The sequence below is a fragment of the Hemicordylus capensis genome, chromosome 4, assembly GCF_027244095.1.
Source record: "Hemicordylus capensis ecotype Gifberg chromosome 4, rHemCap1.1.pri, whole genome shotgun sequence".
In the NCBI taxonomy this organism is placed as follows: domain Eukaryota; kingdom Metazoa; phylum Chordata; class Lepidosauria; order Squamata; family Cordylidae; genus Hemicordylus; species Hemicordylus capensis.
The window spans coordinates 53679644-53705231 of record NC_069660.1 but is presented as its reverse complement, the minus strand read 5'-3'; the positions used below and the strand labels follow the sequence as shown (position 1 = coordinate 53705231).

Genomic DNA, 25588 nt, shown 5'->3' with positions numbered 1-25588 from the left:
TAGCTTGATGTTTTTATTGCTTGATGTTTTTATTGCTTTTTATTGTATGTTTTAATTTTTGTAAACCGCCTTGGGGTTTTCTTTTAATGAAAGGCGGTATAGAAATGTAAAAATAAATAAAAATAAATAAATAATGCCAGATTCCAGGTCCTGTTTCAGGCCCCGTGCGGGGGGGGGGGGTGGAGTGTGTACATACATGATACAGACTGTGCCACCTGCTGGTGATCATCAGAATTATAGTTGTCCCTTGACTATTGCATTAAATTCAAATCAAGCTTTTTAGAATGACAAGATATATGATGCTGATGCAACATTTTAAAATATCTTCCAGAGTCTGATCTGATGATTGGGGAAGGGGGCACTATCACCCCTCCCAGAAAAAAGAGAGTGTATTGGGTTGTGGGCAGAATTGTGTGAATATACTACTTCTCAGTAATAAAGACCCAGAGGTCCCAAATTTGGCTCCAAAAGGCCTTTATGGCAGGGGATGGTGGGAGCTGTAGTCCAGCAGCATCTGGGGGCCTGAGGTTGGAAACCCCTGATACAGACCACTGAACTGCTCAACGTGTGTCTGTACCAGTTCAGTCTGCAAGTGCTGCTCCACATGACTGAATGGGAGGAGAGCTGGCCTTGGGGTAGCAAGCATGAATTGTCCCCTTTGCTAAGCAGGGTCCGCCCTGATTTGCATTTGAATGGGAAACTACATATGTGAACACTGTAAGATATTCGCCTCAGGGGATGGGGCCACTCTGGGAAAAGCACTTTCATGCAGAAGGTTCCAAGTTCCCTCCCTGGCATCTCCAAGATAGGTCTGAGAGAGATTCCTGCCTGTAACCTTGGAGAAGCTGCTGCCGGTCTGTACAGACAATACTGAGCTAGATGGACCAATGGTCTGACTCAGTAGAAGGCAGCTTCCTATGTTCCTAATACCATTACAAAAATTCTCTCCATACAGAAAACTATATATACCAGGAAGAAGAGTTCCAGCCTAATTTTCATTCTAAGGTGCTCATTTTCTATGTGCAGGGATTTCCTTCCTTCCTTCCTTAATAGAAGAACATTCAGTAATGTGAGTCTCCATCTACAGTTTGAATCTCCCAGACACAAATTTACTGCCTCAGTTAAAATTAGGTCTTAATCTGAAGCTTCTGTTCAACAATTTAATAGCTAACTTTTTATTAAATTATGTAAATTTGGAATGTTTTGACAAAAAATTCACACGGGTAAGGGACATTTTCTTCTGGTGGTTACTTTCTCCATTTTGGCCAGTGGGTCACACAACATATCCACACACATGTACTTCTCTTACATTGGCAGCTACATGCTCTCTCTCACACACTCTTCTCCTTTCTGTTCCTACTTCTAACAGAGGCAGTCCTGACTTCCCCTTCCCTTCCCATCCCTATCCCTTCAGCAGCAATTGCGCGGGGGGCAGTCTTCAGAAAGCAGTGTCCCCTGCTTATTGAACAGTAATGGAGCCATAATGCTGTGCCTCACCCTTTGAAGACTTCCCAGCACTAGCAAAAAACCCATGTCATCACAAGTGACAGCAAGGATCCACTCACCTTCACACACATCACATGTAGCATTCACAAAAATGACACAGGGGTTGAGTGCTTTTCCTCAATGCTGCTTGCTTTTTTTTTTTTTTAATGAAGTGTGAGAAGCAATGGTTGCATCTCTTAAACTGTACATATCAGAAGAACTGGCATGAAGAGGGTTGAAGGGGCCTGGAGCTGATCACTTGGTTTTCTGGCTGAGAGGAGCAGCCACACTTCCCTTGCAATGTCCCTGAGGCACAAGAATGACTGAAGGCCAAGAAATATGTCTACATGCAATCATCAGCTCATGAGATCAGCATGGCCCTTCTGTACAGTGAGGGACTCACATCATCCAAAGAGTGACCACCCCCTTTCTCTTAGCACATTAATGATATGCCTCATGCTGCCCCACCCCCTGCATCCCAGCAGAATGTACATGGCATGGTCTTTAGGTGGGGTGCACTGTCATTCCAATGGCCATTGCATTGCATGGGCTGGTGCTAGAAGAAGCTGTGCTATCAAGAAGCTGTGTGTTTCCACTGCTAGTCCTATGTGCCCAGGAAAGGTTGAGAGGGCATGAAGAGCAAAGTCATTTAATCCTTTAATAATGACCACAAATGCAGAGACTCTACAACTAGCCCAGGAAGAAGAGGCCAGAGCAGGGAGCACCCAAGGCGGAAAGAGGGAGGGAAAGATATGCAGGCACTGAGGGGGAGGGTCTTCATCCTTCCATGCAGGATCTGAAAGAAACAAGCAGAGATTGCAAAGAAATGGCTTAAGTCAGCAGTTCCCAAGGTAGAGATCAGGGTAGAGATCAAATTGGGTAGAGATCAGGCAGAGTTTGGTTGGTTCTAACACAACTGGGTGAGATTTGGCTCACTGTTTCTGACACAGTGTGCCATGCAGGGCATTCCCCCCCCCCCTTTATTTTATTTCAAATAAAATATGTAATATGTTCTGCATGATTACTAATAATCATATGGAGCATATTAAATTATTGTACAATTGTGTCCAGACCTGCATTTTTAGAGAGTTGTTTCACATAATTATATTGGAGACTGCCATACAATGCCCTGAATGGAATGTCCGTAACTCTGTTAGCAAGCCAGGCTTCCGGACGACACATGAACGGGCCGTTCTCATGCTCAGGCCTGTGTGTCTAGTGGCATGGTGTGTTATGCTATACCTCCTGTTTCCAAAGCTGTGAAATGGCTGTAAACCCTTTTTAAACTAGCTGTAAAATGCAAAGCCACAAATGCACTTTGTAGGTAATCTGGTGTGTGCCCCCAAAAGCTCTGAACCTGTTTCATACAAAAGGCAGACCTAAGGACAAAGGCAGCCCAGACGTCTTGTACTGAAATGAAAAACATCTTTGATCATCATGCTCTATGGATGCAGAAAAGGATGATGGAAAGCTGCTCTTGCTGTGGCAAGCATGAATTCCCTTTTAAGCAGGAGTCATCTTGGTTTGCATTTGGATGGGTGACTACATGTGAGGGCTATCTATTGTAAGATATTGAGGCTATGATGGGGGGAAACCGGGCTAAAGTAGCCCAGCCCAGTTTTTCCTCATTGTGGGAACTTGCGGGCAAGCCTGATGGTTCTAGCGGCTAGCCCGCCAAAGTAGCTCTCCCCTTAGCCCAGGAGAGCAGGGCAAGCACTCCGCTAACCTGGGTTTCCTGATCGTGTGCCGCCACGGTGCAGCTCCACACCATGGCGACACACGAGGAGGCCCCCGCCTGGAGACTGCAAACAGCCTCCCCGGTTTGGAGGTCTCTCCAGGATGCCCTGCACACTTGCGCAGGGCATCCTGGAACTTCTGGGGGCCGCGCGGCCCTCAATCCCCACCGCCCCTGTCGGCTCCGTGACAGAGCCAGCAGTCGTGTGGGCAGCCGATGCAGCCACCCAGCTACAAGGGGCTGCTCATCTGTGGAGAGAGCGGGCTAAGCCCACTCTCCCCACAGAACCCCCTCCGGCGCTTCACACCGATCATGTGAAGTGCCTCATTGTAAGGATGGGGCTGTAGCTCAGCAGTAGAGCAACCGCTTTGCATGCAAAAGGTCCCAGGTTACATTCCTGGCATCTCCAGACAGGGCTGGGAAAGACTCCTGCCCCAAACCTTGGAGAGCATAGACAATACTGAACTAGATGGACCAATGGTCTGGCTCGGTATACATCAGCTTCCTACATTCCTATGAAATTGCTGAGTCTCCACATCTCTGTGTTGAAGTGCTGTTTGCCAGACATGGGCAATTTGGATGGCAACCACATCCAATACTGGAAGTGTCAATCAGGAGTCAACATGACTGAATAGGGACTGAGAACCCTTGGCAGTGATAAGAAAAGATGGGAAGGAGACTAAGCAGATCAGAAGAAGTTAAGAAGACCAGGCAGTACTTCTCACTGTCCTGTTGGAGACTTGGCAGCATCAAACATCTTCTTCCTGCCCTCCATTCCTGACATGGCCTCCACGTTCTTTCGCCAGTCACCCACTTCCACGGGGCGCTCCTGTGAAATGGAATCCGGAAATGGCATTCATTTATACCATGAGGACAGCACATTAAGGGTCAGTCCACACTACTGCTACTAACACTACTACGAACATTTATATACCTTTTCAACAAGTTCCCAAAGCAGTTTACATACAACCAGAGGTCAAGCTGTATGTATTCCATACAATTACCACCCAAGCACAGGACTTAATCTGATGCACAGAATTCAGCATCTTGAGCATTTTGGTTCAGTTCCAAAGCTTCTAGCCATTGTGGCTGTGAAGATAAAGATAAAAGTATGTGGGCTTTATCTGGAGTTTTCCCAGACAGCAGGCTTTACCACAGGTTTTCTGTGAGGCTTTACTGCAAGTTTAAAGTTTCCCCCCGCAAAATGATGCAAAAAGTGGATTTTTTTTTTACTCTGAATATAAATTGGGGTATACTCTAATGCACTATGAAAAACCCAAATTGTATATGAAGTGCTCCCTGATAGCTCACAGGGACTTTGGTCTAAATGTGGCCGATATGTGAACACACATCTCCATTCCAGAGGAGATGTGAACTAAAAGTTGGGTGTGGAAAACTTTCCGGTGAGATCTCAGAATCCAGGGGGGAAGGCAGTATAGAATTTTCAGTACTGAGGCTTCAGCAGCCTGCAGAGAATTTTGCCTTTTTCCAACAAATGGCAGAAATAAAAATACACTATGCAAATATATGCCAACTGTCCTACTTTGCACATGTTTGGATTACAGAAGTCAATGCGGAATTTCCAAAGCATACTCCGCCCTGACCCTCAGACTTGTGAGGGCTGCAACAAAGGACTGCTCACACTAGCTTTCTGACCCCTGACAATCCATCATGTGCAGCCATTGCCATGTACAAGATTCAGATTTTTGCATGCCTTTGCCAGTTTGTAATGGTTTGCAAAAAAAGCCAAACCCCTTGTGTGGCTGCTTAACACAAAGCTAGTGGGCTGTGGACAGAGGGAGAACACATGCCGCCATTTCAAATGGCTATCATCAGCCTGCTGGTTGTGTAAATCAGCATGCAGGCAGTTAGGAATTAATACAAACTAGATTGGAGATGGGGGAAATGAGACTCTAGTGGCCCTTCCATTTTATCAAAATGGGAGGAAAGAGCATGTCCTATGAGTTGAATGCATGAACTGAGAATGAGTTATGTAAAACAAAGTTCTACTGCCAAATCCAGTTAATATCCATGACAACAATAATAACCAAGCCTCTTGTGGCATCTTGAAGATTAGTAGATATACTGTAAGGGCAGTCCACACAGTCGACATTAGGTTATAAAAAAACTACCCTATCACGGGAGCTCTGTGTACTCCCGGTTTGAGACTGAGTGTCCATTAAAAGCAAGGTCAGAGACAGGGAGCTTGATCGTGTGCATCCTACACAGAATCTGTCCCCAGCTTTAGAATGGCCAGATTCAGACATACATGGAAACCGGATGTCCCTAGACCTCAACTTTCACAAACCGGACATCCAAATTGGCAAAACCGGAGTTTAAGGGCAAGAAGGGACCCGCGGTTTCGCTTCCTGAACTCCACTCTGAACCTTCAGTTAGCGTGGAATTTTGGTGCCCTTACTTCCAGTTCTGGACCACCAGCATTACATTCAAATGCTGGCACTGCAGTTTGGGCCTCATGGAACTGGAGCTGAGGAAGGAAGCTCCTCCCTCACTCCAGCATGACTGGCTGTGTGGGCTGGCCTTCTCCCAAGAAGGAAGTCTGTAGTACAGCCAGCTCCCCCTGCCTGGCTCTCTGCAGTCTCACTGACTGCAGAGAGGCTCCTCTCTAAAACATCTGAAGGCAGACAGGACAGTGGGGGAGGGGGCACAGAACTGTGGGTCCATTGGACCTGCATTTCCACATGATGTCTGAACCAGGCCAATGAGGCAGGAGAGAAAAACTACCCAGTTGGGGTTTAGCTCACGATCAAGCTCCCAGCCTCCGACCTTGTTTTTAACTGACACACGATCGAAAATTGGGAGCATGCAGAACTCCCAAATGAGGGTCAGAGGCTTCTCCCACCCTAACAACCCATTGATTGCATGAACTGCCCAATATTATGGTATACATTTTCATAGACTAGAGCCTACTCCATCAGATACAAGGAGTGGTGCACATTCATTGTCCATCTGGTGAAGTGAGCTCTCATCTGCAAAAAGCTTATGCCACGATAAATGTCTTAGTCTTCAAGGTGCCACAAGACTCTTTGTTGTTTTTGCTACAGCTGACTAAGAGGACTCCCCCTCTGGAAATAATTATAATAATAGTCATTGTAGTAAACATTCTAGATCATGATCCTAAGATCTTTATGAGCCTGATTTTTATTTTACATGCGTCTTTGGAGTCAGTATACAAATGTCAATTTGGAAAACAGCCAGAGATTATCCACACAACCCTCTGGGTGGGTAGTAGCAGCTGCTTGAAGAGCCTATGTATGTTGGCCTCCCTTGCTAGCTGCCTTGGTAGCAGTATCAGTTTCCAGCATGCATTTCCCCAGCATTTGCCAGTGAATGTAGAAAACTGAATTGAGTGACAATTAAGTCTTCACAGGGTCTTAGGCCAACTACCTCTCGGTAAGGTTGAATGATATCATGCACAGGAGTGGGCAACCACACCCTACCAGGTAATCAGGGGTATAGTTATAATCAGGGGTGTAGAGGAGGGGGGATACGCAGAGACACAGTGCCGACACCTCTTGGCTTCTCTGGCTGTTGGAGTGGGCATGGCCATGGGGGCTATCATGGAAAGAGCCTGCATTGATGAATTTGCAACAACATCACTGGTTATAAATGAACAAGGGGAGACAAGTGTCCCTGGGCCCCTGAGGGAGGGGGGCCCTCCAGCTGACGGACAGCTTGTTCTTTGCCCTCCCCCTCCCACCTCTCTGAAGGGGCAGGGGCCCATTTTCACTTTTTTGCCCCAGGGCCCTCTCTAACCTTGCTACAACCTTGTCAGGCCATGAAACCTATTCATACTGTATGTAAATTAAGAATCCTGTGGAGGACAAGAAGGATTCCTAGAACATACCACTTGCTTCCTAGGAGGAGGTATTGGCCAGCACAGAATCCAGTGCATAGCAGGCTCACTATGAGTTAGGAGCTGACACATGAAGGTTCTTCAAGCAGACACTGCACAACTACATGGTTGCAGAAAGAAAATCTTTACCCATGTTCAGGGACCTTAGTATACTATATTATGCCATATTTTGAGTGCTAGGCTCTCGCTCTCAGGGTGTCTTCTAGACCTAAACTGCATCCAGGGGCGTAGCAAGGTTGGACTGGGCCCAGAGACAAGATTTTAAAATGGGCCCCTCACTGATATACACACACAAACACATTTCACAATATATAGAGCACTCACACTCACATCCCATTATGAATACAGTAAATATCTAGTTCACATTGAATCTAGGTTTTTTTACTCTCAGCTACTGCTGATCTCCAAGAGACTCAACATAATTCATAGGGGGTGCAACATGGGCGGGTGGGGAGTCATGTGACGTGCCTCTGGGGGGCCCTGAGACGACTGTCTCCCCTTGCCTAATGGTAGTTACGCCCCTGACTGCATCATTTTAATGCAGGAATACATGCCAATGTTTGAGGCAGCTCCTTATCAGGAATTTATCCCACACTGACATTTTTCAGATCTGAGTGACTTTATAAGTAATAAAGACAAACAGTCAGAAAATTAAACTTGCTGCTTCACATGAAGCCTTGCAAAACTGGCCATGAGCCAGTACACCCACCACATCATCACTGTATGTATTTAGTAGGTTCCTACCTATGCAAACTCATGATGACACAATAAATTTGTTAGACTTCTGAGTGTCACCAGGCTCTGTTTTTCCATATAACTTATTTCACTTGCAAGTGTTATCACTGTGATCGGAATCACTTCTATGGGGAGGCCTGTTTCAGCAGTCGCCTCAGTGAACCTAATACATGCTTCAGTCCTTTCTTCCATGCCTTAAAGATGCATGCAGCTGTCACCCATGAAGGATTAAAATTATGTTTCACAAGTGCTCATCAAAGATAAATTTATTTATATATATAATTTTTTTGTGATTATTATTATTGGCTGACAGCCTGAATAAATTACTCAATGGAAGTCCCATTGAAATTAATAAGACAAGTTAGTCTTGACTGATCTGTCCTATTATGGCAATTTTGATGGGATTTCTGTTGAGTAATTTTGTTGGGATGTCAGTTAATAATAACAACTGACAACTGAATTAATCAACGGAAGTATCATTTAAATTAATACGACAAGTTTATCATAATTAACTTGTCCTATCAATTTCAATGGGGCTTCCATTGAGTAATTTAGTTGTGGTGTCATTATTAAGTAATACAATATTTATTATTATTTTATTATATAATAAAATGAAAGCTGGTCAGAAAAAATTATCATGAACTGCCTTGACCCTAATTTATCATGTACCGTCTAACCACAAAACTGAATGTAAGGGTAAAAATGAGAAGATGGACAACTAAATTATATCAAATATCCTTAAAAACAATCTTCCACCTGCTTATTTTGTATGCTTGTCCTCATATTTCCAGCCTCCGGAGCAAAAGAAAACAACTTTCTCTGTAACAATCCTATCCTTGCTTGCTAGTAAATATTCGATTTTACTTTCATTTGACCAAAAATCAAAATGAAACAGAAGTTAAAGGTTAAACATTTCTCTTGCCTCTTTCTAAACAGAACAATCAAGTAATCACTGAGATATAATGTCTATGTCCACTTCTCAGGCATGATGCTTTAAATCACACTAGCTGGGCCAGCCACAGAGCATTTGCACCTCTAGTTCTCCCCTGTCCTTCTTCCCCCCACCCTCTCAGTTTTCCCTCTCTTCTTAGCCCCCCCCCGCTGCCATTTTCATTCTCCATCCGCCGTCGCTACTTTCTTTCCCCTGCCAACCCGCTGCTGCCTGCCGCCGTTTTCTTTCCCCGCCTGCCGCCATTTTCTTTTTTCCCTCGCCCCCGAGCCTGTCCGCCAGCACTGCTGCTTTCCTCTCCTCCTGCTGGCACCTCACTCGCAAACTCTCGTGAGAGCTGCCATGCATGGGATTAGCGGCGGGTACGCCTTAGAGAAATAGATAGAGATAGAGATAGAAATATATAGAGATAGAAATATAGAGAGAAATATACATACATATAGAGAGAGAGGGGTGTGTGTGATTTATTCTTTGAGCATACATCCAGGATGCAGAAAGCATTTGCTAAAACCTTAGCTGTAAAAAGGCTCTCATTTCACCCGCACACTAAAATCCGAGGGATAATTTTCATACTTGTGATCAACTTTGCCATGCAAATTCAAGAGCCCCTGGTGGCGCAGTGGTAAAACTGCCACCCTGTAACCAGAAGGTTACAAGTTCGATCCTGACCAGGGGCTCAAAGTTGACTCAGCCTTCCATCCTTCCGAGGTCGGTAAAATGAGTACCCAGAATGTTGGGGGCAATATGCTAAATCATTGTAAACTGCTTAGAGAGCTCCAGCTATAAAGCAGTATATAAATGTAAGTGCTATTGCTAAATGAAGGAGAAGATCAAGTCCTGCTGGATGAGATCACTACTCTATGAATGCTTCTTTATCCACTGCTTTTTTGAGAGTGGAAATGCTAGGGAATTTCCAAAACACGATATCAATCGTACCATCCTTTGCAACCAATACACAGAAGTAATCTTCCTAAACAATGACTTCAAAAAGAAAAATCACACCTGACCCTGAGTAAACAAGCCATATGTGGGATTTCCAGCCACCTGTCAGGATCCTGCTTTAGATCTCTCAGCCGTTTCACCACTGCCACATCCACCACCAATTTGTTGGAAGCTAGAGAGAAGTGTCCGAATGGCAGGAGGGTCAAGGGAAGTCCAGGGAAGCACTTTGAAGCTGCTGCATGCCTGGAAATGTCAAGGCTGGCCGTGCCTCCATTGTCATGGCAGTGGAGTCATGCCCAGCCTCCCAGTGAGATCTTGAAGTCTTGCAGGCATTAGACAAGCCACTGAGCCTGTGCATCCCACACTAGCTTCATAAGTGGGAAGGACACAACCAATAAGGAGGCTGCTCTAAATCTAGGAGCAGGAGGAAGATAAAGGGTTACTTAAACCCCTCCCCTCCATATCTGAGGGCTCAGAAACAGCCCATCCTCTAGGTCCCCCCCCCCCACTATATAAGGCTGCCTGGGGTTCTCTGCCTCCTTCCAAGAAAGCTTACCAAGGTGAGGCCTCTACACCGCTCACCTTTTCAAGAAAGAGTGCACTATAACAAACACGTTAGTCTTTTCTTTAAGGTTCCACAGGACTCTTTGTTATTTTCACCTTTTCAGTGTCCTCCTTCTTGACAGACTTGAGGTTGGCTCTCAGGTCCATGGAAACCTTGTGCTTAGAGCCAAGAAGAGCCCTCAGCATGGCGTCAGCAGAGACACGGACACGTCGCAAGGGAGGCCGTTTGAACTTTCCCCGGAGGTCGAGCACTTTCAATTTCAGGTCTTTAATCTGCAGAACAGTAAGGAATAGGCAAGAAGCCAAATAAGGCCATAAGCCACACAGCATCAAAGTGCACTTTCAAAGAAAGAAGGAGTTGACCTGAGCCTGGCCCTCTTCCTGCACCACAGGAAATGACGACATTGCCTCAGGGAAGCCCTTATGCTCAAAGATATTCTAAGTACAGAAAGGCATTCCTGATGGCTAGTTTATACCTAAAGCGACAGAGGTCATATAGGAAGCTGCCTTATTCTGAGTCAGACCATTTGTCCATCCAGCTCAGTACTGTCTACATTGACCGGCAGCAGCTCCTCAGGGTTTCAGATGGTTATTTCCCAGCCCTATCTGGAGATGCCAGGGATGGAACATGGGACCTTTTTGTGCATGTAAAGCAGATACTTTCCCACTGAGCTACAGTCTTCTCATTGTCCTATAGCCAAGCTCAAACAACATTAAAATGCACATTGAGTCTCTTTTTCTCAATGTACACACACTTGATTCTCAGAGAAAAATAAGCAGCTCTTGGATTATAGCAGTAAAATACATAGGTCCATTAAATATGAGAAGGTCAGCACTTGCCTTCTGCATGGTGAAGAACTCAACATTACAGTCTAAGGCACAAGATTACCCCGAGCCAATTCGGTCGGAATATTGTTCTAGGGCCCTTATGGGAAAGTTGCGGAAGGTGCGGGATGCTTCTGCTTCCAAATCAAGAAATGGAAATCTCCATCCCAGTTACCTCAGGGCTGGCAGCCATAAGAACCAGGTCTCAAATATTTCAGAACATTTGACACAAATTTCCTCTGACTGAGAATTGAAACAGGCCTCATTTTGCCTTCTCCTCACCTCCCGCATGTTGTGAGTACATTTTGCTTCGATGTCATATCGCTCCTCATCCACAACATCAACCTTCTCATGTAGCTCCCTGCACAGATCCTAGGCAGTTAAAAGGGAAAGGGGTCAGTGGGTGTTGTTCTCCAGAACTGGTGCTCTGTTTTGCTAGATTACTGCAAATCAGGAATGCAACTTCTTTTGCTTTTTCTGAGGAAAAAATGGGAATGCTATTGATCAAAAATAATTTATTAAAAAGTAGGGGCCAGTGGCAGCCGGTGCAAACAAATGGAGGGAGCAGAAAATAAGTCACAGGAGCAGTGTGTGATGCTCCTGATCCACCCCACCCCAGCTACCTCTCTCCCTCTCTAGTCTCACCCCTGCCCTAACCCTGCAGGCTGGTAATTCACCCAGTTAGGGATGGAACTCCCCAACCAAGTGAAGAATTCAGCCCCCAGCCAGGCAAATGACCAGCCCACTGGGCTGGGACAAGATGAGAGAGGGAAAGAGGAAGCCAGGGTGGGACAGAATGGGAGCATCACACATTGCACCTGTAGCTCATTTTCTGCTCACCACCAGGTGTTTGTCCTGGTCACCTTGGTGGAGGGGTTACATTCATAATAAAATAATATTAACACTGCCCACGAAAGCCATTGACAAGGTCTTGTCACTTCATTGAGGACAGTTCACTATCAGATCTTTTTTTTGGGGGGGGGGATATGGCTGACAGAGCAATAGAAAACAAGAATATCTTAAATCAGAGATGGCCAATGTCTGTACTCTAGGGAGTCACTCTTTTCCTCAGACAGTTAGACAAGTGTCCAGATGTGTACACACTGTCATGCAGACTGACCCCTTGCATGAGTGGTCAAGCTCCATAATAAAGTTGGCACCACCTAGCAGTAACTAGCATTGCAGTAACAGTCATAGCATTACAAATATATGCACTTACATATCATATATGTGTTAGATCGATATTTAATATTAACTAGCTAGGCCGGCACAAAGTATCTGTGCTCTAGTTCTCTGGGCAATCCCCCTACCCACCCCCGCCTTCTCCCCCCCACTTTAAGTCGCCCCCTGCCATCCGGGATTGTGGTGCGGTGAAAGCTCCTTCTGTGAGCCCTCCTGCTGCCCAAATGACAGATTGGGCCATTTTGGGTCCATGTTGGGGCTCTCTGCATTTCAGGGCTCTCTGCGCACGCATGCAGAGAGCTCTGAAATGGGCGGGAAATGTGCCGACCTGTCATTTGGATGGCAGGAGGGCTCACAGAAGGAGCTTTTGCCGCCTCTGCCACCATCCCCGCCTCAATCTCCCCTCTCCACCGTGGAAGCTGGCCATGCTGTGGGTGCTGGGGCCGGGCCGGGCTGGCCGGGCACCACTACTGCCTCCTCCTCCAGCCCTTGGAGCGTTGCCGCCACCTCGGCAGTGTCTTGATTGGTTTAGCACTGCAAGGGCATGGTGAGGGCGGGGCTTGCCATGTACACTCTACACCCTTTATAGAGAGAGGTATTACAGTATCGTGCATCTCTTATTTTTAAAAAATGAAAACATTTTCTTTTCCTCATGAATTGATCAAACTGTGGGCAAAATTCTAACTATACCTTGAATAAAAGTTGTTAAGGTCATCAGGGGCCAGGAGGGTCTCAGGGCTGGATGCAGCCCCCTAGCCACCAGTAGCAGGCCATCCCTGCCTTACATAACCCTCAGGTGACATTTGGGGATATATTTCCCTCCAGGAAATAGCTCTTAGCTCTAGTTTAGATGAAAATCTCTGAAGCAAAGATGTACTTCTCCCCTGTATCTCCAATGGCAAAATAACAGAACTGCCTAGAGATCTGAACTGAACCTTCTAATGTGGCTCTCATTCGGTCTCTGTAATGCTTGGAAATAATCTTAACTTCCACTCAGTTCTCCAAGCCAAGAACCTACCTGGAGCTGGCTGAAGGAAAGCCCACTGGTTCGCAGAGGCGTGACCCGTTCTGCCAAATATCTCTCCTTCTCTCCCTGTTTGTCTACTTGCTCTTGTTCCCACTGCTCTTTAGCTTTGGCTAGCATCAAACTCTGAAACAAACAGGCCAAAGCATTTGAAAAGAATGCACATCAGCCACACACCACCTTTTGAGACATCCACACACAGTCTTTCTGTCATCACTGTTTGCTGAAGAGAGCTGCACCACAGGCTCATGGAAAGAATTCACAGGTCTGCCCAAAGACAGCAGTCCTACATAATGTTCATTAAGATGCTAATATGATAAACATCTGATAATGTTCATTAAGATGCTAATATGATAATGCCCTTAAACAAATCTGTGGTGCAATCATATTTGGAGTACTGCGTATAGTACTGGTCACCGTATCTTAAGGGGGGCATTGTAGAAGTGGAAAAGGTGCAGAAGAGGGCAACCAAGATGATCTGGGGCCTCGAGCACCTTCCTTATGAGCCAAGGCTACAGGGCTTTTTAGTTTGGAAAAGAGGTGACTATGAGGAGACAGAGAGAAATTTTTCTCCTTCGCTCACAACACTAGAACCAGGAGGCTGTTCGCACTTGGCTTCAGGCTTTGGGGTAAATGTTGAGCAAAGCCACTTCGAATCACACTCGCGGCATTGAGGGAAGCAGCCCCTCCCCTCTGCTCTCGGGTTTTGTTTTTGCAAGTACGCATGGCAACCGTCAGTGTTTTCCTTCTTAGCCAAGGGGGGGGGGCAGAGAGAGAGAGAGAGAGAGAGAGACAGAGAGTTCCCTGCAGAGATAGATCTGCATTTTTGAAGAGACCATGCCTCTTATCATACTAATGATTCTACATCAGCGCCTCTCCCTGTTTGCTCTGGCGTTTTCAGAATAAGTAGCTTAAAACCAGCATATTAAAAATCCGAAAATACCTTGAGATAAGCTAGAATGCACATCACAAAGCCCGACTTGTGTGTGGAGTGGGTCCAAGGATCTTGAATGGACTTCAGGGTAAGTTTGGCTGGTGTGTGAACGCACACACTCTCTCCTGAAGGAGATTCGGGGCAGAAGCCCTGCCCATGAAACTGAAGGTCCAGAAATTTAGGACGAACAAGAGGAAGTACTTTTTCACACAGCACATAATTAATCTATGGAATTCTCTGCCACGGGATGTGGTGATGGCCACTAGCTTGGATGGCTTTAAAAGAGGCTTGGACATATTCATGGAGGACAGGTCTTTCAATGGCTGCTAGTCTCTGGTGGCTATAGGCCACCTCCAGCCTCAGTGGCACAATGCCTCTGAATACCAGTTTCAGGGGAGCACCTGTGGACTTTTCAGAGGCATCTGGTGGGCCACTGTTTGTTTGTTTGTTTGTTTGTTTGTTTGTTTGTTTGTTTGTTTTTTATAAACAGCCACATTTCAAGTAGCTCATTTTAACTCACACATGGCAGCTGGTTCACTTCCTCTGTTTAGGTAAGTCCAAGAAGAGCTGGAGTTTCAATATGACTCACCTTCAAGAGGAGTTTGCGTGAAGCTGTGATCTTGGATTTTCTCTAAGGAGCAAAAACATTTCAAAAACAAACCTGTAATTAACTGCAGAGCTACGCTGGAAAAACATAAGGAAAACAAAGGAGCAGCTCTTACCTCCCTGCAGGAGTTCATGTAGGAGAAGATGGGAAAGATAAGAGAAAAACAGAGAGGGAAAAGAATGAATAGGCAGAACGTTATGAGAACCACTCTACTCAAAAGCGTTTAGATTGGCGTGGTCAACTTTGGGCTCTCCAGCTGTTATTGGAATACAAGTCCCATCATCCCCAGTCACAGTTCATTGCAGATGAGGATGATAGGAGTTGTAGTCCAAACGTAGCAGGAGCACCTCAGGCTGCCCCCCCGGTTTATATTGTTGAAATGGAATGAATTGATACTGTATGATAAAATGAACACATTCCACCCCATCAGTACCCCTCACCAATCCTGGGGCTTCCAGATGTGTAGCATCTCCCACTCAGCTTCCCTACTGTGTCCTGTGTTTTGCTGGGCTTCTCAATGAGATCCCTACTCCTCAAAAACCACAACAACCAGACACCCAGCGGTCCAGGGTTCGATGTCATGTGGAGGATCTCTCCCTACTTTCAGCATGGCCCTTTGCAGAGAAGAAGCACTGAGCATGGGGATATCCAGGGGTTGCATGTTCCCACTCCTCTCCTCCATGCTTTCAGTGAACACAAGAAGTTAACTTGTAGCGAGGGCTTCTGTTCTGTGGCTCTATGATCTAAAACATTTAACTTGGCTTTCCATAAAACAGGAATAATACCTTTTCATATTTTGAATATTGAAGCCCAAACTTGAAGACTGGCATTGATTTTAAGAGCTGGCCTCAGATCCAGAGATTCCCAGATAATGTGGTCATCATGTCTACAAATGGGGTCTGTCTGTGGATGAGTTGCCAGTCTGCCAGCTGAGAGCATCCCTTAAGAAGAAGGATGGAATGGGCTGATCTACACAGGCCATTCTACAGAGGGGGGAAAACAAAATTTGTTTTTCAAATCTCATGGTAAGTTTTTGAGAACCATGTCTCCATGTTTATCTGCCATCTAGTGGCTAGTTTATAAAACTGGTTTAGGAGTCTTCCTGATGAAGCTGTGGAAGAAATATAGGAACAGATTATAGATTATATATCTATACTTTATATCCTATCCAGCAGTCTTGGGTAACTTCTTGTTTTTGGACCACAATTCCCTTAATCCTTAATCCTTCCCAAACACAATGGATGAAAGAAAGAGATGGTGGAAGTGGTAGTCCAAAAACAACATAACCCAGGACAGATCCTATCAATAGATACAAATATTCAAAAGAAAGGATCAACAGAAATCACTTTCTATGTCACTGAAACGTTTGAGTTGTATACATTTTCTGTTTTGTATGGATTGTTTTGATTTGTTTTTTAAAATGTTGCAAAGTGACTTGTGAACAGTTTCCTGTTGAAAGATGGTCTATAAATACTGTAAAGTACTGAATGAATAGATTTGCTCTCAGAAATACTCCTCAGCATTCTCTTTGGTGAATAATGTTGTTGCCTATCCCCCAGACAGCCCCTGAATATCTGATGTCTGCATCTGGTATCCAATGATAATTTATTTCAGCAGTTGATATCTGACAGTTGATGGTATTTGATAGCTTCATGCAAAAATATGAGTATTTGACAAAATTGACAGCTCATACACAATGTTCTGTCATATTTGAACTTCGCAAAAATAAGAACAATCAAGAGATCTTAATGAGTTCAAAGCATTCACATTTCGAATTCTGAGGTAAACTGACATCTGGAGAGCTGGTCTTGTGGTAGCAATCATGACTTGTCCCCTTTGCTAAGCAGGGTCCACCCTGGTTGCATATGAATAGGAGACCACATGTGTGAGCTCTGTAAAATATTCCCCTGAGGGGATGGCACCGCTCTGGGAAGAGTAGGAGGTTCCAAGTTCCCTCCCTGGCATCTCCAAGAGAGGGCTGAGAGAGACTCCTGCCTGCAGCAAAAAGTATACAGTGTACTGTGCTTGATTGGCCAGCAAACTCGCCTGATCTGACCCCATAGAGAATCTATGGGGCATTGCCAAGAGAAGGATGAGAGACATGAGACCAAACAATGCAGAATTGCTGAAGGCTGCTAATGAAGCATCCTGGTCTTCCATAATACCTCATCAGTGCCACAGGCTGATAGCATCCATGCCACGCCGCATTGAGGCAGTAATTGCTGCAAAAGGGGCCCAAACCAAGTGCTGAATACATATGCATGCTTATACTTTTCAGAGGTCTGATATTGTTCTATTCTTCAATCCTTGTCTTCTTGGTTCCATGTAATATTCTAATTTTCTGAGATTGTGGATTTGGGGTTTTCATGAGCTGTACGCCATGATCATCACAATTATAACAAATTAAGGCTTGACTTATCTCGCTTTGCATGTAATGCATCTGTCTCATATATCAGTTTCACCTTTTAATTTGCATTACTGAAATTAATGGACTTTTGCACGATATTCTAATTTTCCGAGTTTCACCTGTATATCGCTGCTGCCCAACATAGGTGTTTCCCATAGTCTGAGAAACATACCAGTGTGGATTTGAACTGTAGCAACCTCATTTTAAGGGCAAAACTAAAGATGGCATGTGGCATGGGACTGCCATGAACAAAACCAGGCTTGTATTGAGTACACCCCTCCTAACAATGAGGCCATTCTCACACTCAGCCCAGCCTGGGTTAGGCTATGTGAGAACTGCCAGGATTGGACCCAATCCCAGCAGGGCAGCGCTGCCTAGCCCTGCTTTGTAGCCTGGCTGACAGCTGAGGTTAAGGGAGTGAGTGCTCCCTTAACCCAGGCTACCGGATTGTGTGTATGCTGGGGCTATGTTTAGCCCCAGTGGACACAGAGATGAACACCTAGAGTGCCTGTCTCCTGGGGGAATCCCAGAATGCATCATGCATGTTGTGCATTGAATTGTGGGATCTCTGGAGTCCGGGACGTGTCATCCCAGCTTCTGGAGCTCTGCACTGCAGGCACACAGCACGGATCCTCTGGGAGCATGGTCCACACTCCCAGCAACATGGAATTGGTCATCTGGGGGTGGGGGAGGTGAGTTTAACAAGCCTTCCATCTCGCCCTCCTGCCACCCTGCCTTCCCAGTCGTGTGAATAACCTCGATATTTTGGTGCCAATCTGGGGGTGGGACATACAATGAGTTCATGATGAAGGCTGACCTAAAATGGCTTCCCCAATTTTGCAGCCCCATTGACAGGCCCTTGAAGTGGAGGGTGGCATTTTGAGGATTTTTAGGGCTTTAGTAGGGTTACCATCAGCCCCTTATTAGCAGGGACACCCCTTATTTCAGCTCAGAATTGACTGTTCCTTACGGGATGCCGTTTGTCCCTTATTTTCAGCTAATGGGGAGAACCTAGGGCTCAGCTCAAACCAGTTATATCTAATAAAACAATTAATGAGCTCCAACTCCTTTCCCTTCTCCCTCCCTACCAGAGCACTCTGGTGGGCTGCAGGCTTAGAATTGCCAACAGTCCTATACTGGGAAACAAAAACATTAACATTATTAAGAGCCATCAATGATTGGCTAACATAGCATTATCCAAGTATCAGGATCATGAAAATCATGCAAGCGATGACTACTAGATAGTGCTCATGTGTGAAACCTATTTTTACTGGCTGGCAACGCTTCTCTTTCTAGAAAACAAAATAACCTCACCCAGTTTGGCTAACCATTATCAATAAGCAGAGAAGAAGCAATCTAAGTTGTAACTTATACCGTAGTTTAAGTTGAAAGTGGTAAAAGCACACACAGCACTCAGGCTCCCAACTACTCCCACATCCTCCCCCCGCCTTGTATCCCTTATTCGGGCAAGGGATGCTGGCAACCCTAGGCTGAGGTGAAATTCCGGAGTGGAAGATCTACAAAAGCATTATGGGGAGAATAAAAGCATGCTACAAGTAAATTACAAGTCAATCCACCCAAGCGTTTTGAGTGGAGACAAGAGAAGTTGACACGGAATTTTAGCAGCAGCTCCATGGTAAGTATCTTGTCTCGTTCCACTCTTCAGTGCCACATGTCTTGGATTCCGTTTCTGATCTGGACCCAACAATCCCTTGAGCAAGATAGCCTGGGCCAAAATAAGAAGTTGAATGCAAGCACGCAATGCTTAGAGCACAACTAGATGCAAATGGAGGACAACCCCAGATGCTGGAATTAACTCTTAGAATCTTAAAAGGCCTGGGATCTCCTTTCCTTAAGGACCACATGCTACTCTGGGGATTAGGCCATAGTCCAGTGGTATAGCATCTGCTTTGTACACCAAAGGTCCCACTTTCAATCCCAGGCACCTCCAGGAGCTTTCCCAGGCAGCATGCTTTACTGCGGGTTTACTGCGAGTTCGAATTCGCCCCAAAACACCAACTCAAAATGTGGATTTTTTTTAACTCCAGACATAAATCGGGCTACATTTTTACTCTACATTCTAACTACCCCTGCTAACTGGGCAAAGAGGCACCTTTTAAACATGGTGATTATCTTTATTTAGCAGGGGGAGAGTAACTGGCCCTATCCACCCCCAGCACAGTACCTCCAGTGACTGTTGCTGGGGTCTGTCTTATGGTTTCTTTTTAGACTGTGAGCCCTCTGGGGACAGAGATCCATCTTTATTTATTATTTCTCTATGTAAACCGCTTTGGAAACTTTTGTTGAAAAACGATATATAAATATTTGTTGTTGTTACATTCCAATGCATAATGAAAAACCTGAATTGTGTGTGGAGTGCTCCCCAATACCCTGCAAGGAGTTGGATCTAAATCTAGAGAATATGTGAATGTACACCTGCCCTTCCATGGTAAAATTGTCATCTGTGAATGCTCCAGGTAGAATTGGAAAAGACTCCCGAAACCCTGGAAAGCTGCTGGCTATCAGAGCAGACACTACTGAGCTAGACAGAAAAATGTTCCGATAGTATAAGTCTACTATGTAAGCTTGTCTTCTCTCTTAGATCATCAACTGAGGCCCTAATCCCTTTGCCCCCCAGAGGTGGTGTGTTGGATTTGGCTTTCTTGGCCATTGTACCAGGTTCTGAACACACCAGATTCCCCCTCCTCAGAGGGAGTTCATAGTCTTCAGATGTGGTGCCAAAACCCTCATTTTGGCATTTACAGCTGAGGGTTAGTTTTCATCTCTGTGTTTCTTATTCCTGATGACAAATTATTACTTCCTGCAGTTTTGGTTTCACTATATGGCTTGTTTTAATATATAATCTCTTGGTTGTGAGACACTTTGGCCATTTCCCTCCAAACAGAAATATTTTCAAGCAAATAAAGAAGATAAAATAAACTTGGTAAAAGGTGAAAAATGTATCTTACTTACGGTTCAGGCATTGTGCAAATAAACTGTGCCTACAAGTCAAAAGGAAAAGCGGGGGGGAAATCAGAGGCAAGGCATGAAACTCAAATTCAACATTTAAACACTAAGACAAACACATACTGCACAATGAACAGTCCCTGTTTTAAAAAGTCAGAATCAGGATAACAAATATGTGGGGACTGAGGGGAACGTCTAGTTTAAGTGTTTGTGGAGGATGACACACACATTGAGGTCATTCACACAAATCAAAAATTGTGTCCTACCTGGGTTTGGAGTGCTGTGAGTACTCCCAGTTTTTGGTTGTGCCAAAGCAAGGTAAGAGGAAAACCTGGGTAGAAGTGATCATGTGGAAGCAAGGTAGGAGGAAAAGTTACCCAGGTTACGCACACAATCACTTCTACCCAGGTTTTCCTCTTACCTTGCTTCCACACAATCACACATTGGGAGTGTGCACAGCTCCCAAACCCAGGCAGAACACAGTTTTTGATTGTGTGAATGATCTCATTTTCAGTGCCAAACCCTGACATTTTGAAAGTCCAGCTGAAGTAAAGGATCTTTACACCTTTCTCCATGTCCACCCCATTAATTCAAGCATGTGGGTGCTGAACCAGGATACAAATAACTTGAACCATACCGCCTTCCACTCACTCAAGCAACGCATCTGAAGTCCTTTTTGAAATCTACATTGCAGTGAACCAGATAGGAGTCTATTATTGTACAGGTCTATCCACATGTATTGTTGTCCATGCACATTTATTCCATGGCACATTCATCTGGTGAAACTCTGTCCATGGGGGTGGGGTGGGGTGGGTGTCTTCCAGGTTTTCCATGCTGATGAGCCAGTCAGGCCAGGTCAGATTTTGCACCTTACTTCCTGTCATCTTGTACCAAGTCACCTCAGTCTCAGCCCGTTCTGAGCAGACTGAGTATTGTACACTGGGCGGGCTTTGGAGAGATGATGGGCATTGTCTTAACAAAGGACACGTGTTCTGCACATGACCAAGGCAAGTTGGTCTTATGTATTTTTCTTTAACTTTGCTTCATGGGATAAGGAAAGGGACACTGCATGTGCTCAGAGGCACCCCACCTCAGTGTCAGAAGTTTTGTAATAAATGATTAAACCTAGGGCTACCATATGTTCTCCTTTCCCCTGGACATGTTCACATTTTCATGGAAAAGAAGAATGTCCTCAAGGAAAGGTAATTTGTCCAGTATATGCCCACCCCCCAAGTGTGAGCTGCATGGCAGAGCTGACCCCTCCATGAGCCAGTGAAGAAGTCTACCAGTTCCCAGAGGCCAGGGCTACCAGTTTAAGAAAGCCAGCAGGTAGAACTGGCTTCCTTTATACCAGTGTCTACCTCAGCACAGGCGGGCAGGTCTACCCACTGCATGCTGGAGGCCCTGGGTAGACCTGGCCTCCATCACTCTAGCACTTGGGCAGGTGAAGTGTGGGATGCTTCCTTGCCCAAAGCAACAGATGGACCTGGTCACCTAGTGCTCTGGAGGCCAGGCTCCTGGCCCTCTTAAGTTGATTTGTAGACTGGTCTCCGTACTTAATTTATTGTTGTTGTTGTTGTTAATAATAAAGGCAATGAGAAGAGTGTCCTCATTTATCAAGCTGAAAATATGGTGGCCCTAAATGAAAATCATTGAATATGCTGTTCTCGAGCTATTACAATTATCCCTATAACAAACAGCATTTTAAAGGTGGTTCCTCTCCCTGAGCCTGTTAAACAAAAAAGTTAAAAGTCAGTGAATCATTGTCACTCTTAATTTAACTGCATCCTAGCTGCACACCTTCAATGATAGGCCATTCTCAAATTAAGCTGTACTAACCCTCGTCCAGATGTCTGTAGTGGTTAGAGTGCTGGACTAGGACCGGGGAGACCCGAGTTCAAATCCCCATTCAGCCATGAGACTTGCTGGGTGACTCTGGGCCGGTCACTTCTCTCTCAGCCCAACCTACTTCACAGGGTTGTTGTGAAAGAGAAACTCAAGTATGTAGTACACCGCTCTGGGCTCCTTGGAGGAAGAGCGGGATATAAATGTAAAAATAACAATAATAATAATATATCAGCAGTGATGCAGTCTTATATATGATTGATCTGTCTACTTTGATTTACCTTGTGCTATGAGATTTGGCGATCACACATTTATTTTTGTGGTTTGGCACTTTCATGGCACATATGATATGACACGCGCACCAATTTGGTCCAGTATTTCAATAGCTAATTCTGAACTCCATGGGACAGCATTTCTACTGCGGGGTGGCCTGGTTCATTGTAAGTCTTGCGACAAACATTTATATACTGCTTTTCAACAAAAGTTCCCAAAGTGGTTTACATAAATATAAATAAATAAAATAAAATGGCTCCCTGTCTCCAAAGGGTTCACAATCTAAAAAAAGAAACATAAGATAGACACCAGCAACAGCTACTGGAGGGATGCTGTGCTGGGGATGCATAGGGACAGTTGCTCTCCGCCTGCTCGATAAAGAGAATCGCCACTTTTTAAATGTGCCTTTTGCTCAATTAGCAGGAGGCTAGTAATGCTATCTATCCTAATGGGCTAGTAAAAGCCCATTATCTAACAATCCCAAAGAAATTACAAGATTGGCCCATGCATGGTAATAGATCTCTTGGAGAACCCTGATGGAGTTTTCTGGCTCTGGTCAGACATCAAACACACTTGCTATGCCATTCCAAGGAGACTCATGTATGGGAGGCAGGAGAAGAAGCAAGCAGGCAGAGGGCAGCCTAGCATCTGCTGAATGGCAGTGGTACTCTCTCCTAACACATCTCTAATAGCCAGCATAATTCTACAAGAGATGGTAGCAAAGCCTATGAGGGACAGAAGACCAGCTTCAAATAGGGAAGCAAGAAATGGAACAGAATGTGGACAACTGGGTGAATAACTCCACATATAGAAATGATTCAGCCGCTTGGCCTCTGTTCCCAAATGTGGATTGCATACAACCGCTCCTACAGCCCCTTAGTTACATAGTTTTAAAATGATTTATGTTATTGATACTCTGAAGTCTGTAACTTTCCCAAGAGGAACCACCAAGCACTGCAAAATCCAACTGTTAAATACATGAGTGTCAGATACTCAAATTTCAACTGTGAAATTATTATGAAAGTCATTAGACTTAACACAATAATGCATGTTTTGTTTTGGATTTACCTTCTGAAGTTCTGTATATCAGTCTGACACTCTGATCTTATTTCCTATACATACAGAAAAGCTAGAAATCGATGTGTTAATGGATAGCATACTAGATTTTGCTCTAGGAGAACTTGGTCAAGGCCTAGCTCACAGTTTGTTGACTGTTTATTGACTGTTAGCAAAGTTGCTCTCTCCTTAAAATAGTTCTCAATAAATCATTTAATAGTTCTCATTAAATCATGCAGAATTTAAATTTTATTTCAACAAAAGCTATGATTCTCCTATTTTCCCTTGACAGTAAGAAGGAGGGCTTAAAGGAATGTGAAATACTGTGGGTTGTCATGCAGTTGCAAAGTATGACAATCTTTATTAGTCCACATTCATAATTTGCATCTTTTTTGTTCAGATGCAAAAGTCTCATTTTCATCTCAGTGCCTTAATGGCTAAACAGCATTTTGGGGGCTTATTTTTGTTCACTAGCACCACTTTTTATGTCCTTCCTAGAAACTACTGTATATCTGCAACTGTGCTCTGATTGGTGCTAACAAAGTTTTCCACAAGTAATAGAACAATTACATGAAATGTCACTCTAAAGAAGATGTGGAATGTGTACAAGAAACAAATTTTAAGACTCTCTCTCTCTCTCTCTCTCTCTCTCTCCCCAACCCCTTTTTGCTTGTGCTTTTTCTCTTTCAGATGAATTTTCTTGATGCCCTTGGCAGTACAGCAACAGCATTCAGGAATTAGTCCTCTGGTTCACTTTAGGGTAGGTAAATTATCTGTGAATTACTTTGTTTGATCTAAGATCGTAAATAAACAACTAACTCACTCTGTGAATTATTCTTTCAAAGAAAGAATAGACAAAGAGCAGACAAAGCATTGGTGGATAGCATGAGGGGGGAGGAGTGGGGGGAGAACGAGAGAGAACATGATCTTTGAAAGAATACAGCAACTTTTGTTAACTTTAGAACATGGTGAGGCATCCATGAGATACAGGGAAAGCAAACAAACCATCAAATAATACACAGTCATGCACAGATGTCCTCACATTTAACTGATACACAAAACTAATTAAGAGCATTATGTGTGTGTGATGTGGGGGAAACCCCATTTGTTTTTTGGGAATGTCATTTTCCCAAGAGCCTACTGCATGCTGGGTTATATACCCAGCAGCCTCCTGTACTTTCTGTTCCAGTATGGATCTGATTATTAGCATCTGCTGTAGGGAATGTTCGGGACCATTTCCCTCCAGAACTAATGAGTTATTCAGATTCACAACCGAAACCTGCCCTTGAGTGTCTTGCTAGTTTATCTAATAGTTTTAAGGCACTTGTAATAAAAAGGATATATAAAAGCTATCTCAATATGTCTACCTCTGCATTGGTGCATACTTGGCAATGGCACTGCAAGTACAATTAGTTTAAGTGGCAGTTTCCCAGGTACATCCCCCGCCCAAACTCCCACTCAGCCAGCTGATCTTTTCATCTACCTTGAGCAGAATAAAGTCCTAATTCCCTTTTCCCTGTGCCAGCCTACCAATCAGCACAGTTCCTTTAGTACATGATTCCCTCAAGGCTAACTCTGTGATGAAATACCTTACCTAGTACAGTCCAGGCAATGAGATGGCTGGTGGCCGGAGGGTGGAGGTTTTCAGACTGTGAGAGGATGGAGAAAGGATGGGAGTATTATGTTGAAGGCAGACTGCAACTGGTCAGTAAAAATAGAACAGACACAGATACCCTGCTGGTACGCCCGCATTCCCAGTGCAAAGAACTACCTCCACACAAAGATCACACACCCATATTATATATACTACATTCTCACTCTCCTTGTGCACTACACTCCCAGTAGACTCCTGTTAATGCACAAGGTAAACATGTATTCTAGATGCATACATAGACATCAAGTGGGAGCCCTATTCTCAAAACATATCCAGGGTGAGTGAATTCACATAGAACAGGGCTGCACAAATCCGGCCCTCTCCCTGCTGTTGGGTTACAGCTCACATCATCCTCAGCCATAGTGGTCATAGTGGGATGATGGGAGTTGTAGTCCAATGACCGCTGGACAGCCAAAGTTGTGCAGCCTTGACATAGAGGGAGACATGTTCAGTTGAATATCAGCATGGAAAATTGAACTCCAGTAGGGCGCTCTTCGTGCAGTTAATAAGGTGGCTTTTCCATGGTT

At 44.7% G+C, this 25588-nt stretch overlaps 1 protein-coding gene across 1 annotated transcript; it reads right to left on the bottom strand.

The window, feature by feature from the left end:
- Positions 1-2118: 2118 nt before the first annotated feature.
- On the bottom strand, positions 2119-25174 carry TNNI1 (troponin I1, slow skeletal type). Its single transcript, XM_053245851.1, has 7 exons — positions 25058-25174; positions 14842-14883; positions 13313-13444; positions 11395-11484; positions 10384-10560; positions 3939-4049; positions 2119-2281 (listed from the first exon to the last, which is right to left on the bottom strand). Exons 1-6 carry the CDS (start codon positions 25157-25159, stop codon positions 3942-3944), a joined length of 651 nt encoding a protein of 216 aa, XP_053101826.1. The 5' UTR covers positions 25160-25174; the 3' UTR covers positions 2119-2281; positions 3939-3941.
- Between the last annotated feature and the right edge of the window lie 414 nt (positions 25175-25588).

Excerpts from the sequence above, each read along its gene's own strand:
- TNNI1 (XM_053245851.1), bottom strand. The coding sequence starts at position 25,159 with ATGCGGGCGTACCAGCAGGGTATCTGTGTCTGTTCTATTTTTACTGAC. Across the intron at positions 14,884-25,057 it reads CCTTTCTCCATCCTCTCACA|AGAAAATCCAAGATCACAGC; the intron begins GTCTGAAAACCT and ends TTTGCTCCTTAG. Across the intron at positions 10,561-11,394 it reads GTACTCACAACATGCGGGAG|ATTAAAGACCTGAAATTGAA; the intron begins GTGAGGAGAAGG and ends ACTGTTCTGCAG.